We start from the raw sequence: 17,615 nt of genomic DNA on the forward strand, positions 1-17,615 counted from the left end.
AGTGAGAGATATTAGATCAAAATTGTGGGACTGCACCGCAGAATATAGAAAAAACAAACAGCGAGTGAGGCTTATCTTCGACAAAGTGTCCATTAATGATGTTCTTTACATGTGGGACGAAACCAGTGGTTCTATTGTTCGTGTTCCTAAATGCCATCATACATGACGAACAACCGGTTGCAATGCCTTAAAGCTGCTTAATGTGAACTGTCGAAGCATAGTGAATAAGGGTCTTGATCTTGAACACTTGGTAGCAATTCATGAGCCTGATGTTATCGCGCTTACTGAAACCTGGCTGCACAGTGGTGTTTATGATAACGAATTCACTCCCCCAAATTTTTATGTTTATCGTCGTGATCGCAACTCTCGTGGTGGGGGAGTTGCCCTTCTCTTCAAGAAAAATTTGAACGTGGCCAGAATGTCTGATGCTGTAGACGTTGAAGCACTCTTCTGCAAGCTGCTTTATGAGGGCCAAAATGTGATCGTTGGTGTTGTATACCGACCACCAGCGAGTGATTTAGAAGTACTAGAGAATCTTAGAAAGTACATTGATTGCAATACAACTGATAACAATAAATTTATTTTGTGTGGTGATTTTAACCTCCCCGGCATTAGCTGGAACACTCTTTCGGCTGACAGAAGCGACGCAAATAATAATGAAGCATTAATTGATATTGCATTTCAATTTGGTTTAACCCAACTAGTTAAAGACTTCACACGTGTCCACGGAACTAGTAAATCTGTGCTTGACCTTGTTTTTGTTAGTTCAAGTATTCGTGGTGATTCTAAATGTGAAATAGTTGAGGGAATTTCCGACCATAAATGTGTTTTAATAGAGTTCTCTTCATTACTGCAGAAACCCATCGTTAACGTATCTCATTTTCCTGACTTCTCAGCTGCTGATGATACGTCGATATTAGACAGACTGGAAATAGCCTACGATGAACTTTGCAGTAGTATGATCACTGAAGTGTATGACGTCAATTCATTATGGCTGAAATTCAAAAATACAATTCACGCCTGCATTCAGCTCTTTGTACCAGTTAAGTATCGAAAAATCAATTCTGCGAATCCTTGGATAACGCGTGATAGCATTCACATTAAAAGAAAACTAAACCGTGCCAGGAAACAAATTAAGAAGAACAGTAGTCAAAAACGTATCGCTGAAGTGGCAATGCTCTCTCGTGAACTTAAGAAAAAGATGAAGCAGGAACGTTTCAACTTCTATAACATTCGTTTGAGCACGCTGGTAAAGGAGGCACCAGCTAAGTTTTGGAGGACCATCACACCGAAGACCTCAAGTACTAATACATTTAACATAGGCAATGATTTCACATCCGATTCTGCTAAGATTTCTGATGCATTCAACACCCACTTTGAATCCGTTTTTTCCAAAGATGATGGTAGCATACCCTTATTTGACAATTTCCAGACATTGCCTCCGATTGAAGATTTGGAAATAACAGAAAGTGGAATATTTAACCTCTTGCTTAATTTAGATGTGAAAAAGTCATACGGACCCGATAATATACCTAATGCATTCCTTAAACGATACGCTGAGTGGTCATCTAAACTTTTGTTAATTATTTACCGTACATCCCTTTTGACGGGTACTTTGCCTGATGACTGCAGAATTTCCAAGATAAAACCACTGTTTAAAAATGGCGATAAGCAGCTTATTTCTAACTATCGACCTATAGCTTTAACATGCACGTGTTGTAAAATTCTCGAGCATCTTATTCATAAGCATATTACGCTCTTCTTGGAAAATTACTCAATACTAACACCAATGCAACATGGGTTCCGTCACGGCTTTTCTACTGTAACTCAACTGGTTGAAATGACACATGACTTCGCCGCAGCTATTAATGAGAGAAAACAGATAGACATAATTTTTTTAGATTTTGCTAAAGCATTTGACAAGATTTCCCATTCTAAATTGCTCATTAAACTGAACACATTATTAAAAAACAGGAAACTGCGTAGCTGGATTAAATCGTATCTAACATCCCGGCAGCAATACGTTGTTTTTAAAGACACTCCCTCAAACATGTTACCTGTTGGCTCAGGGGTTCCCCAGGGCTCTGTGCTCGGCCCGTTGTTGTTTTTGGTGTTCATTAATGATATTGTTGATAATTGCAGTGTTAAAATACGATTATATGTGGATGATTGTGCGTTGTATTCTCTTATTCACACAGTTGAAGACCAAGTAAAGCTTAACACAGAAATTGAGAAACTCATGAAGTGGTGTAATTCTTGGCGAATGTGTGTAAACTATCAAAAAAGTGTGGCCATGTCGATAACAAATAAGAAGTGTCCCCTTGTTTACAATTACAACAGCTGATGGAAATATCCTAAATCGAGTAACAGAGTACAAGTATCTAGGCTTGCATATATGTAGCAACCTCCACTGGGATCGACATATCAACTACATATCTAATAATGCAATGATGAAATTACATTTTTTGAGACGTTCTCTTCGCTATTCATCATACGGCACTAAAATTCTGGCGTACAAATCTCTTATCCAACCCATTTTTGATTATGGAAACATTATCTGGGATCCTTACACCAATGTCAATATCCATAAACTAGATAGAATCCAAAACAAGGCTGTCCGATTTATTTTCAAGAAATACGGCCCAACCTCAGTCTCTGAATTAGTGGCCAAAGCGGGATTCAAACGGACTTCAGAAAGAAATAGAATTTCCCGTTTGTTGTTCTTCTTTAAGATAGTTAATGGTCGATTAAATAGTACCACAGGTGAATACTTAAAGTTCTCTTCCGGTTACTCTACCAGACAACGTCACAAACACACTGTCGTTCCTTTCCAGCCCAATAATAATAATTTCAAGCATTCCTTTTTTGAGACGTTGTCTTCGCTATTCATCATACGACACTAAAATTCTGGCGTACAAATCTCTTATCCAACCCATTTTTGATTATGGAAACATTATCTGGGATCCTTACACCAATGTCAATATCCATAAACTAGATAGAATCCAAAACAAGGCTGTCCGATTTATTTTCAAAAAATACAGCCCAACGTCAGTCTCTGAATTAGTGGCCAAAGCGGGATTCAAACGGACTTCAGAAAGAAATAGAATTTCCCGTTTGTGTTCATCTTTAAGATAGCTAATGGTCGATTAAATAGTACCACAGGTGAATACTTAAAGTTCTCTTCCGGTTACTCTACCAGACAACGTCACAAACACACTGTCGTTCCTTTCCAGCCCAATAATAATACTTTCAAGTATTCCTTTTTTCCGTGCACTGCCAAAGAATGGAATGAGCTTGACAGCAAAATTATTGAAACAGCCAGTATAGAGGCATTTGAAAAATTTATATCTGACTAGTTTTTTTGTTTTTTTTCACGTGAAATATTTTTATGTTGTTTGAAGTGCTTTGTTCTGTGTTTACTGCAGTATTGTACTGTTGATTTTGTTGTACTATGTACACCCACTCTGCTATGGCCCCACGATGGGGCTAGCAGTATTGCTAAATAAATAAATAAAATAAATAAATAATATTCCTGCCCACAAACTTCACCCCCACACTTCAGATATACTTATGGAGCCCCTGGAAAACGGCCGCCTTTAAAATTTATTTACATGCAATGTGTGTTGCCAAGGCAATCTGCATGCACAATGATGTTTTCTCTTGCTGATTTTGTCAGTAGTATAAAATCTTCATTGGCGATTACAGTGTACTAGATATCAAAAATAACTCCTGTTACGGTGGCACCATTTGCTGGTATTATAGATCGAATTTTAATATTTCCTAGCTGTGTTACACGCTGCAGCGTGTTTAGCGCACTCGGATTCATCCTGTCGACAGCCAAAATGATTTTTCGTCGTGTTTATCCTGATGTCATAAATCTCTTTCAGCACAGCGTTTTCTACGTACAAGGACATTGCGAGTCTGCTGAGGACACGTAGATTGTCAATAATGCTCTGTGGCACAGACAGAAGCGGGTTCATCGCTAAAGCGCAGTTCTCACAGTGGCTGTACATGGCGCTGACGATGCGTTGGTGACTTTCCGTTTGGCCTTGCGGTATAGTAAAGGTTCGCAGCGGTCCTCTGAGGACTCATTGCCTGATGCGGAGCACAGCTCGGTAACTTCGCTCTCTCTATATACGCATGGTCACACTTTCTCTAAGCAATGCCCATAGATGAACTGGTATTTGCGGAATCTCCGGAGATTGTACATCGATCATCGTAATGTAGGGGCCAGCAGACCCCACTGTTGCAGTGCGAAATACAGAAGAAATGGCAGAGACGGCAAGATGTGTTGAAGTAGCAAATTGGGCTAGTTGGAGCATACTCATCCCAATCAGCGCATAAAAAGTACAAAAAACACAAGAAAGTGCTCGACACAAGCACTGTTTAACAACCGAAAGTTTAATGAAACAAACGTGTCATATAAATGCAAACTAAAAGGCATAAAAAAATTTTGACAGCATACTTGATTTCGTGCTTGGTGAGGGGTGTAAAAGTTTTTGTATGCCTTCTTGTATGCATTTATATGACATGTTTCTGTCATTAAACTTCCTGTTGTTGGACAGCGCTTGTCTTGAGCACATTCTTGTGTTTGCTGTCCTTTTTGTGCAATTGTCATGATGGCAAAATGTGTCCCACAAAAAAAGCACTTCTAGCTGTCAACAGAGTCTGTGCACTGCTTCCGGCACATCTTTTTGCTGTGGCGCGAAGTCTCACAACGCCTTGTCTAGAGATACAGCGGTTGAATCTTCCTCAGCCATTTCAACTTTTTTGCACTTTTCTTCTTGCGGTTTCGAATGAACACTGAAAACAATTTCCAAATCTCTTAGCTCTGAGCAAGCGGCCTGCGCATAGTTATAAGATTTGGAAATCGTTCTCGAATCGTTTTCGCTAAGGCAATGCGACCACATGGTCGTTTCACCTCGGCGGCGCTGCACGCACAAGCTATGTCGCGATTCTGCCGATGATGGGTGATTTCGAGGTGGCACGCATCAGCTACGCCAGTGCTGCAAAGGGCAAAAGTTCATAGCTTAGATCTCAAAAATGAGCCCGGGTCCGCAAATCAAATTCGTTCAATTGAACTAGTCACTTTTGAGAAATCGTTTAACTGAAACGTTTTCGCATGTAGGAAAACCACTGGGGATTTTCTCGAAATTCGTTAGTCTGAAATCTTCATCAAACTGACGTTCGCAAAAGTGATAGTTCACTGTACATAAGAGAAGGAAGGAAGAAAGGAAGGAAGAAAAACTTTTCTCGCAAGGGTTTGGGACAGGGGTCATGAGCTTGATGGTTGGGGCCTGTCATTCGTCAGCTGTACTCAATTCTTCAGCTGTACTTTCAGCTGTACTCAATTTCTTCAGCTGTACCACAAATTCTGCGACAGTTTCTTGAGAGGCTTGCTTCCTTTGGTTAAAATGGTATCTTTCACTCACCACTGACCGCCTCGGAGAATAGTGCTTCTTCAGCGCCGGCACGACTTCCGGGTATGACGACGTGCTCGGCGTCTTGGGTAGTAGCAGACTTCGGAGCGTCACGTATGCTTCTTCTCCGATAGCGCTCAAGAACAGATGTAGTTTCTTGGCCTCGGCAATCTCATTGACTGTGCTGTAGAGCTCGAATCTTTCGGCGAACACGTCGAAGCTGCCGCTGCCGGGAGCGAATTCTGGTAGCTTGCTGAGAGCCATTACCGTCTTCAGTTCTTCTCCAATCCCATCCTCGTCGCCACTTTGTTGCATCAGCCGGAAGAGAAAGGCCAAGGCCTTACAGAACACCTTTATTTACGGCACTGCATGCTTGCAGCACAAAGCAACGGTTCACACAGCAACCGAACAAGAGCCAGAATATATACGCCCACCAGCCCCTCGCGCATGTACGATAACATGGTGACGTCACTAACACTGTTCATCGGCGATGCTTTTCCCGCGCCGTAATACAGATAACAACACAACAGGGCCCCAAGTCCCGGGCTCCACTGCCTGCTGCCGCCTGCCTGACAGGACGCAGAAGTGCAAGCTGCACCTCTGGGTCAGAGCTGGCGAGCTGTGCCTCCCATTGCTCGAAAGTATTACAAAGCTTGTACTGACCTAAAAAAATATCTAAATTTGGTGGTCGGTTTAGGCATCCCCACGAAATGTGGTAGAGGGATGGCGGGCCGCCACACCATGGACACGCATGCCCATACAGCGTTGGAAAAATTTTGTGTAGTTTTTGAAGATTTGGAAAAACTACCGTTTGAATTCTGCAGAGGTCAATCGCATCCTCCCCTTTTAATGATTTGTGGGGGGCGCTGTATTTTTGTTGCTTGCTCGTTGGTTAGCAAGAATTTCTCGAGGGGCCTTTCTGGGTCGGTCATTTTCCTCCTCGATAGCTTCCTCCTGGAGTGTTTCAAAGGATTGAAGGTGCTTTTGAAGCTCTGCTCGGTTTGTGAGCCCTCGAGCAAAAGCGCCGGATTTCGTTTCCTTCCAGGCCTGCGTGTCCTGGACATCAGATCAACCTGTATTTGTTCATCAATCTCCCGCCTAAGAATTTGCTTATTTTAATATAGAAGGCGGCCTCTTGAAAAGAAACGGCACGCTTCCTGCTAGTCGAAGATGATAATTGTCTGCGGTTTATCTTTCTGTTCCTGCACTTTCATTGCAAGGGCAATGGCAAAGCATTCCGCCTTGGCGATTGAGGACGTGTACAGCGATGCACAAGTCACCATGCAGTTACTGATGCAACTGACAGTTTAAAATTGTACTACATGAAAGAAAAATTTCTCGAGGGGCACGTAGGCGCAAACTTCTGGCTAAGCCACTGAAGTGCATATATGACTGTCTTTAGCTCCCTGATTTCAAGCCCGGCTGGTGGTCACCTCTTACAAAAATGGCTAGTAACACTTTGTAACCATATATTGACATGAGTGGTCATCTAATAACATTTTCGCTCTGGCAGCGCATATTAGCAAATCGTTCGAAAAGCTCCTTTTTACTGTTGTAGAAAGAATATTTTATGTAAAGACCACTGAAAGGCCACACCTTGTTTATACAAAGACACGAAGGAGAAGAGGGGAGCTTGCAACGAGAAATTCATAAACACGAGATGCGTGCTGGAGCTGACAAGCAGACTTGTCTTTTTCAAGGATGCAAGGAAATCTGTTGCAGCCTTGAAAAAGACATGTCTGTTTGCTGAGGCATCAATTCCAGCACCCACCTTCTCTTTAAAAATTTCTCATGTGGTCTAAGGACTATCTTTTGTGGACCAAACTCCATCTTCCTGTGCAAAAGCTATTTCATTTACACCGCCAAAAGCCTCCTACACACTTGCGTATCGTTATCAGCTTGGCTACACCTTGCAGGGCAAATGCCTCTCTCATGTTCCATCGATTTCTAACCGCCCTGTGTTTTCTGCTGCCATGTTATAACTGAAAACTTGTTAATCTCAGCATCTCAATTAATTTACTGTCTTCTTCTTGCACATTTGCCTTCTCTAGGAGTCCAGTAAGTTACTGTTAATAATCAGCAGTTATCCTGCCTACTGACGTGTGAAGGCTATTCTAAATACACCCCCTGAAGGCCTCATTTATAGGTACCCTTTTAACTGTAGTCCTGCGCAGTCGTGTAGCGGTTACGGTGCTCGGCTGCTGACTCAAAGGCAGCGGGTTCGATCCCAGCCGCGGCGGTCACTGTTTGATCAAGAACTGCTAGAGGTCCGCTTATAGTGTGCGATTTATGTGCACGAACACTAGATGACCGAAATTTACCGAGCCCCTCACTACGGCATCTCTCATAACAATATCGTACTTTTGAGATGTTCAACCCCAGATATTTAAATAGATTTTGAAAAGATAATTCAAGTATAGCTTGATATGAAAAGTAATCATACATTAAACAGTCCCCATGCATTTCCTCAGCCCAAAATCACTGATGTCATGAATGCATGCATGCTCTTGACCCCCCCCCCCCCCCCACACACACACACACACATCTCATCAGCCTGACTATGCTCACTGCTGCAAAACAAAGGCCTCTCCCATGTTCCGCCAGTCAACTCAGTCCAGTGCTTGGTGCTGCCAGCTTATACCCACAAAATTTTTAATCTCATCAGCGACCTAACTTTCTGCCTTCCTCTCACCTGCTTGCCTTTTCTGGGAATACAGTCAGTTACCCGTAATGACCTGCTTTTGCGCTACGTGCCCGGCCATGGCCACTTCTTATTCATGATTTCAACTATGATATCTTTAACCCCGGTTTTTTCCCTGACCCACTCTGCTCTCTTCTTGTCTTTTAAGGTTACGCCTATCATTTTCCTTCCCATCGTTCGCTGTGTCGTCCTCAATTTAGGCTGAACCCTTTTTGTAAGCCTCCAGGTTTTGGCTTCGTGGGCAACAAGTATCGGCAAGATGCAGCTGTAAAAGACCTTCCTTTTGAGGGATAGTGCGGTGATACGAATGATTTGAGAGTGTGTGTGTGTATATATATATATATATATATATATATATATATATATATATATATATGTGACACTACGATGAATGGGCGACATGGCCTGGCTCGTACCCCATGTTTATTCCATTCTCTACTTCTTCCTTCTCGGCTTCTACCAATCATCGCTTCATACGTCACACGATTCCCCCTCCCCCCCCGAAAGAAGGCATGGATTACTAACAAGAAAAAGTAAACAAGGCAAGGTTGAGAAGTCACAAATGTCAAAATGCACAATTGGTTTCATGTCCCAGTGGTGTTCCGTAAACTCGCAAAACTTCAGAAATGAGCGCGGCCGTCCGGTGAATGGCGGAGTTCTGGTGGGCGAGGTTGGCTGTGGCGTTCTGGAGATGGTAACCGCGTCTTGCAAAACTGCACTGACCATGACATGACTTGAGCAGCTGCGAGGAACGAACAAGGTTGGAAGTCCTTGGAGCACTTGAAGGTCGAATGTCGTAGGCGCCGAATCCTCTGTCGTACGCACTGTATTTTGTGTCGCGGCTGAGACAGAATTAGTGCTTGCAGCCTGCGTGTACAAGAACTGAAGTTCAAGGAATTATGTCTATGTTCGTGCGTTGTACAAATTATAACGTTCAGTCTCTTTCGTAGCTTTCTGTGGCGTTGGCTCCGTTGTCGTAAACTAATGGGATGGTGTCTGAATCTTTGCATAGTAGAACTGGTAACTTCTCGTCTTGTTCGGTGTTTCATGAGGTTTCGGAGCTGTAATCTTAGGTGCAGTCTTGATATTTTGTGCCAAATGCGTTTCTGGTGCCCATCCTTTATGCAAAGTTGCCTCGCTTCTTGAATTTGTTTTAAGAGGTTTGCTTTGCGTCGTCGTCCTTGTTGGTGTGTCCGTTGGAGTGTCTGCGATTCACGGACTTGCTTTTGCTGGCGTTGCTGACGTTGCTGTGGACCATATCGCGGTGGAAGCTCTTCTTGAACATCGCGCTGGTTTTCATGATAACCTGATGGGGTCTCCAGTCGGCAGCTGGTAGTCTTTGAGCAGTTGTCATGCAATTCAGGCAATGAAGATGATGCTTCAGAGTTGGCAGAAAGTTCTTCAGAAGCTTTTTCTGCACTGTTCACTACGAGAGGCTCTTGCGCATGGCAGCGTCTGACGTTCGATGTGCCTAACCCTTCGGTGTTGCTTCGACTGTCGAGTGTGTATGCACCAGGCGGTGATGCATGAACCCGTGCAGAAGAAGCATGGCTCGACTGTGTATTTTCTCGGTGTGTCAACTCGTCTATCGTGAACATGATGTCCTTATGGGGCAAACGGTGAGCGTCAGGAACGCTTGAAGAGCTGCGTCGTAGAAAACCAGGTGGTGGACCATGTATGCGAGACGAAGCATGCAAGGCATCAGTAGGGTGAGCGACGTCTCGTGTCGTATGTTGGTGCCACGACTTTGGAAATGCCGACTTTCGTGCACGAGGGAGCTGCGCTTGACGGTTGGGTTTTTCCCAATATACGCATGGCCTTCTGTAAGTAAACGCATGTGCCACTTCGTCTTGAGGCACTTGTCGATTCGCGCTGGACTTTCTAATGCTTGAGGACTGCTTAGGAAATTGATGATAGTGTGCAGTTGTCTCTAGATGGTTGGCAATGAGTAAGTCTTGGTCATAGTCATTGAAACGGGTAATCATCTCCTCTTTGATTTTTTGCCATGACTCGTCGTTCTCGAATATGTGAATTACGTAAAATTTGAATGCCTCACCGGTGACGTAGTCGCTGAAGTTCGTAACCATCTCCCGTTCCGACCAAGATGCAGCGGTAGCGTGGAGTTCGAACAGGTTGAACCAGTCCTGTACGGGTCCGTCGTCCGCTGATCCGGTGTACTTGGGGATGTCGAGGTCAGCCGATGGTTCTGTCATGGTGCTGGTCGTTGTCCTCCTAGGCGATAATTCGGTAGCCAATGTACGGTCAGGGCGTCTTCTGAGGAACTGCGTCGATGATGAGTGACTGATGAAGGGGCAGGCAGGTCTCCATCCTGTCGACTTGTGTGACGCTACGATGAATGGGCGACGTGGCCTGGCTCATACCCCATGTTTATTCCATTCTCTACTTCTTCCTTCTCGGCTTCTACCAATCATCGCTTCATACGTCACATATATATATATATATATATAGTGGGAGCAATAATTCAATGGGCCAGTTAGTCTTCGTGAAGGTATGGTATATGGCACAACAGGAGCGTTGTCAACAAGGATAAATATTTTGATTTCCCAACAGTTTCGAGGGTGTCCTCCCTTCATCAGGGGATGAGAATATATTTATCCTTGTTGACAACGCTCCCGTTGTGCCATATCCCATATTTATATATATATATATATATATATATATATATATATATATATATATATATTTAACAATTTCCCCCAGCTTGCCATGTTCTGATGCAGTGATTAGTCACATGTAAGTTCTTAATAAAATCATGTACATGCTATGTGACGGAAGCAGGCAGTAAAAGTAAAAGAGTGTTCCACACTCTTTTACTGTCTTTTACAAATATATATATAGGAAAGAAGAGTATACCTAAAGGCTCGTTTTTCCGTGTTTTGACACATTATAATGAGATCCTGCAGACAATAATGCCAAGAAACGTATAGGCAAAGTTATTAGAACCAATGTAATATATATATATATATCGTGGAAAACTTCAGTGTGTTCGGTAAGTAATTAAAAAAAATGCTGGTACACGTACAAGAGAGCAAGCAATGCCTGCATAGATTTGCGTATCGACTGTGGCACGGCCTTCATCGAAGAATGACATTCATTCTCAGATAAATGCAATGCGACACTCGATACACATATCTATAAAGGAATTGCTAGCTTTCTCGTACTGTACCAGCTTCTTTTCATATTAAACCTGCTTATAACGAACCTCCATATAACAAATTCTTGGATATAATGAAGTTTTTCTATTCCCCGCCGTCCCTCCATAGATGCGCATGTATTTGTGACCTCTACGTAATAAAGTAACTGCGGGAGACAACCTTCATATAACGTCTTTTCTCCATGAACAATCTCAGAATGTTGCTCTGCATTTCAGCATTTTGGCAGGAGCATGCATCTTCCGCCGCTGCCCCGCAGCCGCTGAAGCGGTGGCGGCGAACACGCGGTGGGCAGGTGCACCTGCACCTTACGAGCTGGCGTTGCCCCCTTTCTCGCCGCTGTGGTTGCGTGCGCGGGTGTGCCCCTTTTCCCCCTACTCCAAACCAAAATAAAGAAAAACTACATTTGCCCGATCGCAGTGCCACGCTTTAGATTAGTGTCACAAATATGGGGCCGTGCTGCATACTGCCACGTTCCATTTCACAAGTTTTTGTTATCGTTCCGAAACACCACACGATTCACGGCGCAAACCGCGCCTGCAGGTTTTGAGAAAGTTCCGGACTATAGTAGATCATTTCGATAAGATCACGCCCACTGTGCGAACGGTACAGATTGTTCTGGAACCTACGCCACCGCCAGCGATAACGCTAGAACATTCGACGGCAAGGGTATAAATGCCGACACGCTTCGCCGCTTGTCAGTTGTTGATCGAAGGCCGACGCTGCGTTCGCCGCTATCAGTCCGAGACTGCTATCTGTGCAAGACTGCTGCTGTAATTAGACTTTCCCTTTACCGGGCACAGGTTCGCCCAAATAAACAGTTAAATCCCAACACGAAGTTTCCTGTCTTCAGCCACGTCACGACCCCGTGACAATATGGAGGGCGCTTTACCGAATAGCTTCCACGGTAACCGCGTCTGTGTCCGTGTCGTTTGATTTTCGATTTCGGCGCCGTGCGCACATGCATAGTTTCACTGCCCTCGCACGGTGTGTGCCCCGACGACGTTCAGCTTTGCTTTTTTTATTGCGATAGCAATTGTGTATAGGAGCAGTTTCGGCTGCGTTTTTGCCGCCGCCACCTTCATTCACCGTTTTTTTTTTTTTTTTTTTTTTTTTGTACTTCACACCTTTATTTTGTTTTCTCTATTTTTTATGCGCTCAGTTGTACGCTTTGATTTATACTTACGCTCCTGTTGCTTTAATGTGTTTAATAACTCATTGCATTTGTACAGGAGGTCCCGATACAGTCACTTGACTATGGGACCTCCTTCTGTATACTAAATTCCTGTCACTTGTACCGAATTTTATTAATAAATTTCTGATTCTGATTCTTATATGTGTAGTATATGTACACGTACCTATACATACTGAAACTCAAGAAGAAAACAAAAAGCCGCTCGCGCTCGGCGCTCAGCTCGTCACGATGTGCCAATGGAGGCCTATCTCCAACGAGTACTTTTCCCCGCTAATGCGGAGAGGGAGAGGGGGGTTAGATGCTTGTGCGCGCGCGCTTATGCTTCGGCGGGGAGAATCACGGGCCTTCGACTTTGACCGGAATGATTGCCTTTGCTCTTTTCACACAATCCCTTCGCATTGAAACCGCAGTGATACTCGCCGAGATAGGAAGCAGGCCAGCGATCGCACCCACCCTTAAAATTTCATTATTGCTACTCGAGCCACCCCCTCCCCCTCCACACGTTGCTTCATGCTTGTTTAAGACAGGTGGATTACTTTCTGTTTGAGCATTCGATAGCAGTTCTAACACGCGGGAAATGTTATGCATTTTCTCGGCGATAGGGATGGGCTGACTCATTTGATCTTTGCTTCAGCAGCGCTCGCACGCTTTCACCCGCTTGTGAAAGTTAGAATGCGCAGGGGCACGTTGTCAATTTGGACTTGTTGTGGAACATGGCGGCGAAAGCAAGAACCCGCTGAGAGTGTCCATATACTACAATAATAACGCAGTTTTTTTTTTTTTATAAAATGAGTGTTTGGGGGTTAACTCTGCCTTCAGGCTAGCTTTTGTTTAATTTGTGCATTTATTTTCCGAATTTTCGTACCGAACCTGCATATATATATATATATATATATATATATATATATATATATATATATATATATATATATATATATATATATATATATAGATATATATACTTGGTTCTACATAGCTCTAGCAAGGCCTTAACTATTTCAAACAAACAATTGGCCACTTGACAATACTCACGAAGTACTCCCGACAGAAGAACCTCGCGTGCAGTGTCCTCAGCACAGCGTCCTCAGTGAGTGGACCCGTTAGGTGGATGAGATCGCGCACTTCAGCGCAGGACTTAGTGCCGCCCTGGTTGTGCATCCCGGCTGCAGGTGGAATGATGGGGCTGGTTTTGCACGGCGGTAGTTTAGCACCGTCACCTGGAACGCGTTGGAATAATGAGCATATAAGAGCACCACGTGGCAGCATTTGACGTAGGGGAGTATTTATGCGGAATCACCTTTTTGCGCAATATCACGCACTATTAACCCCTTTGCACTTTTAAGCCGGTTTCAAGCATGCAAAACATGACTTAACATAACTATAATTTCTAGAAATGAGGGCATACAGGTGTTTTCTTTCCCCAAATATCCTTTAGGAGTTAATGTTTTCGTTAAGACACCATTTAGGAGCTAAGATGTCATCGCTGATCGAAATACCCCCGGCGTGTCTTTTATTTATTTATTCACAAATACTGCAGGCCCTGTTCGGGCCCAAGCAGGAGTGGGTAACAAATGTCAGTGACAAAACAGAATATAAAAATATAAGAATATATAATACTAGACACAAAAATAAGGAAATTCTCAACATCAGGGAAAATATAAATAATACATAAAAATAATGGCATTCATACCAAAGTACGAAAAATCTCAGCACTAATAAGGAACATAATATATTGCATATTAAAAATCAAGTGTTAGGTCATTGACGAGATAGGCAAGCGATTGTGTCGTGTCCGCATTTATGACCTCCTGAGGTAACTTGTTCTATAATGAAAGAGCATGAGGGAATAATGAGTACTGATGAACGTTCAGATAACTGAATGGTTGTCCAACTGTTTTATTATGATGAATACGGTCAAAGTGCACGGACGGGTTGGTTATGTAGCGATTGGGTGGAATTTTGAAGTGACCATGGTACAATTGGTAGATGAATTTTAATCGAGAGACTATTCTACGATGAGCGAGTGTTTTCAGATTTGCCTTCTCGCGAAGGGCAGAGACGCTTGCAAAATGAGAGTAGCTAGAATAAATAAACTTCAGAGCCAGGTTTTGGATCCTTTCTATTTTTTTAATCAAGTATTTTTGATACGGCACTCAGACCAGGTCTGCATATTCTAACTTAGGCCTGATAAGTGCTTTGTAAGATGTTAGTTTTATAGAAGGTGAAGTGCGACGCAGTTTACGTTTTAAAAATGCTAACTTCTTTAGCGCATTGCTACAGATGTTATCTATATGAGTTTCCCAATTTAAATTGCTTGTAAGCATGACATGCAGATATTTCACTCGCGTAGCCTTTTTAACATAAGCGTAATTAATAGTATATTGGAATTTTAATGGGTTTTGTTTGTTCGTAACTGTGATGGATGCCGCTTTTGATGCATTGAGCTTCAAGCCCCACTTACCACACCAGGCGCAGATGGATTGCAATGCATCGTTGAGTCTGGCTTGATCAGAATGCTGAGCAATGTCGGCATAAATAACACAATCATCCGCAAAAAGTCGGATTTTCACAGGTGATTGAAATGAGAAATAAATATCATTTATGTAAACTAAAAACAATAATTATGCAAGCACAGATGCTTGCGGCACTCCTGAGTGTACATCAGATGATAACTTGGACTCGCTGATCAAAAATGGACTGTATATTCGGCCAGTTTAGAATAAATGTTATATCGCTTCTAGAGCTATATACCATACCTGTACACCTATTCAGTTAACGTTTATCGTCCATCTTTATAAAACCAAAATATTCTCACCAGCAGAAAATAGTGGCCTAGCATACTATGGCTACATATACCAGATGGTAGGGCAGTATACAACGGGGAAAAAAGTGAGAGTCTGGCGGTTACTTTCCATTTTTTTTTGTTTGACACAATAATGAGAACTCGCAGGCATTGGTGCCAAGGAAAGTACAGGGGACGTTACAAGTAGTAATCACAATGTTCATGCGAAGAAAGAAAAGTGGATGAAAAGATAACTTGACACCGGCAGGATCCGAAACTGTGACCTTTGAATAATGCATCCGATGCTCTACCACTGATGCCATAGCAGTGGTCCTCCACTTTACGTGGTATATGTGTCTTTAAACGTGGGAGTGGTAATCAGCGCGGCTAGTAGCCATGACGGCGAGAGTGGAACACTCGTTTACTGCTTGCTCGCGTCAAATATCGCGTGCACGATCTTATTACGAGCTCGCAGGTGACTAATCCCTGAATCAGAACAGCAAGCTGGGCAATTTCTTATTTAAACATGATTTCGCTGTGGGTATCCCGACACGGACAAAAGAACTGAAGATGATTTGCCACTCACTGGTAGCTAACCTGTGATGGGGAATCTTAATTGCATGTTCTCTGACAGGTAGCTATTATTTTTTACAGTTTTTGAAAGAGTGCTTAGGGTGTTGGACAATGGGCTATACCTCATGACAGGGGTGCTTTGCTCCTGAAAACACCCTTTTCCTAGGATATAAGTGTCTTACTTGAAGGCACAACAAAAACCCCTATAATTAGGGCACGAACTCCATGTTGAGCGTAATTTCGTCGCGAACGACCACGCAGTCGTCGTCGCACAAGCGCTGTCTGAAAGACCGTGCTTGAGTGATTGTACTTTGTGAAAACACGAATTGACTGTAGCTTCTGTTGCTGTTACTCGTTCTGAACTAGCATGCCCCGCGGAAGCACGTGGGCTCATTGCGAGTCTGCAGAATCTCGTTCCCCAACGCCATCACGTGGTTGCTGAGAACAGGGAAAGGCCACCGCACACAGCCACTCACACAGGCCTGAATGCGTTAGTGGGTGCCAGTGTGTTCTAGCAATGCTTGGATCAGCCATTGTCCGTGCCCAGTAAGCCTACCGGATCGAGCTTCGCCATAACCTGTTTCACACCTAAAATAATAAATCAATTAAGGCAGCTTTGGTGGCTAACCTCAAGGAAGTGCGAGGCTGGACAGTCTTCATTGTTTCCTTTCACTTTTCTTTCTTTATCTATGCTTCCGTTTTTTTTTTCATCTTTTTTTCTCTCTTTATTTCCATTGATTTCCTCTTGTCTCTTTACTGATTTCTCTCTCTTTCATGCTCTTTCTATTTTTCACTTGCTTTCCCTTCTTTTTTCTTGTCATGTGGGTTCGCATTCATTACGTCGAATGACGACAGCACTTAAGGTATTACTGGGTGAGTTAGTGCAGATTCATTGTGGCCAACAGCGCCAACAATCAGAGATGGACTTGAAAAAGACACGGCACAGCGCTGGCTTTTAACTGAATTTTCATTGAAAAACAGGAACACATATCACATACGGACAGAACAACTCATGACTGAGCCGGTCTTATCACCCGAGAAAAAATTATACACTGCATTGTGAAGTTGACAAAATACTGCGAAAAATAAAAAACTAAAACACTAACAGAGATACCAGACATGAGGTCCTCATCCACTATCTAACATGAAAACTTCGTTATCCAGTAAGACAATAGATGACTGGCTGACAAATAGCGACACCTTCTAATTTATGTATGTATGTGAAAGCTACAAGAAAACAATTCGACTTTATGATAAGGCCAATTATGAAGCTATCAACAGCAAGCTAACCGAATTTTTTCCGGTGTATGAGATGCAATCTGCAAATCATTCAGTACAAGAAAACTGGTTACTTTTTAATGGCAAAGTACTAGAACTAAGTGATAAGTATAATCCACGGAGCAAGAAAGACAGGAGGGGAAACTCTAGGCCGGCTGAATGCAGGAACAGCGCAATCTAGAAGTAGTTACTTCGTAACTACGGAAGCGAAAAAAAAACAAGGACAGAAAAGAGCGCCGACTTTCAACAAAGATTTAATATCTGAGTGGTGTACATATATAGGCGAAAAATGAGAAAAATGGGCATGCGTAGAAGGGTGCAGGAACAACTACTGCGATACAATGTCAGCAAAACTCTTGTCTCTTGTTGAATGGGCTGAAAAAAAGAATACACATGTAACTTAAAAAAGATCGAGATACGCAATCTCCTTTTGCAACAACGCAACCGATGGGTAACTTACAGATTTACCGTCAAACTTGTTTATTTGATAAGC

At 43.0% G+C, this 17,615-nt stretch overlaps 1 protein-coding gene across 7 annotated transcripts in view; it reads right to left on the reverse strand.

The window, feature by feature from the left end:
* dachs (unconventional myosin-IXb-like dachs) overlaps positions 1-17,615 on the reverse strand; it is a 512,416-nt gene that overhangs the window by 380,214 nt on the left and 114,587 nt on the right. For all 7 annotated transcript variants that reach the window (XM_075883315.1, XM_075883314.1, XM_075883320.1 and 4 more), the window contains one exon: positions 13,522-13,706. In XM_075883315.1, coding sequence (XP_075739430.1) covers positions 13,522-13,706 — 185 coding nt within the window. The remainder of the gene's footprint in view (positions 1-13,521; positions 13,707-17,615) is intronic.

The sequence above is a fragment of the Rhipicephalus microplus genome, unplaced genomic scaffold (genome assembly GCF_043290135.1).
Source record: "Rhipicephalus microplus isolate Deutch F79 unplaced genomic scaffold, USDA_Rmic scaffold_16, whole genome shotgun sequence".
Lineage (NCBI taxonomy): Eukaryota > Metazoa > Arthropoda > Arachnida > Ixodida > Ixodidae > Rhipicephalus > Rhipicephalus microplus.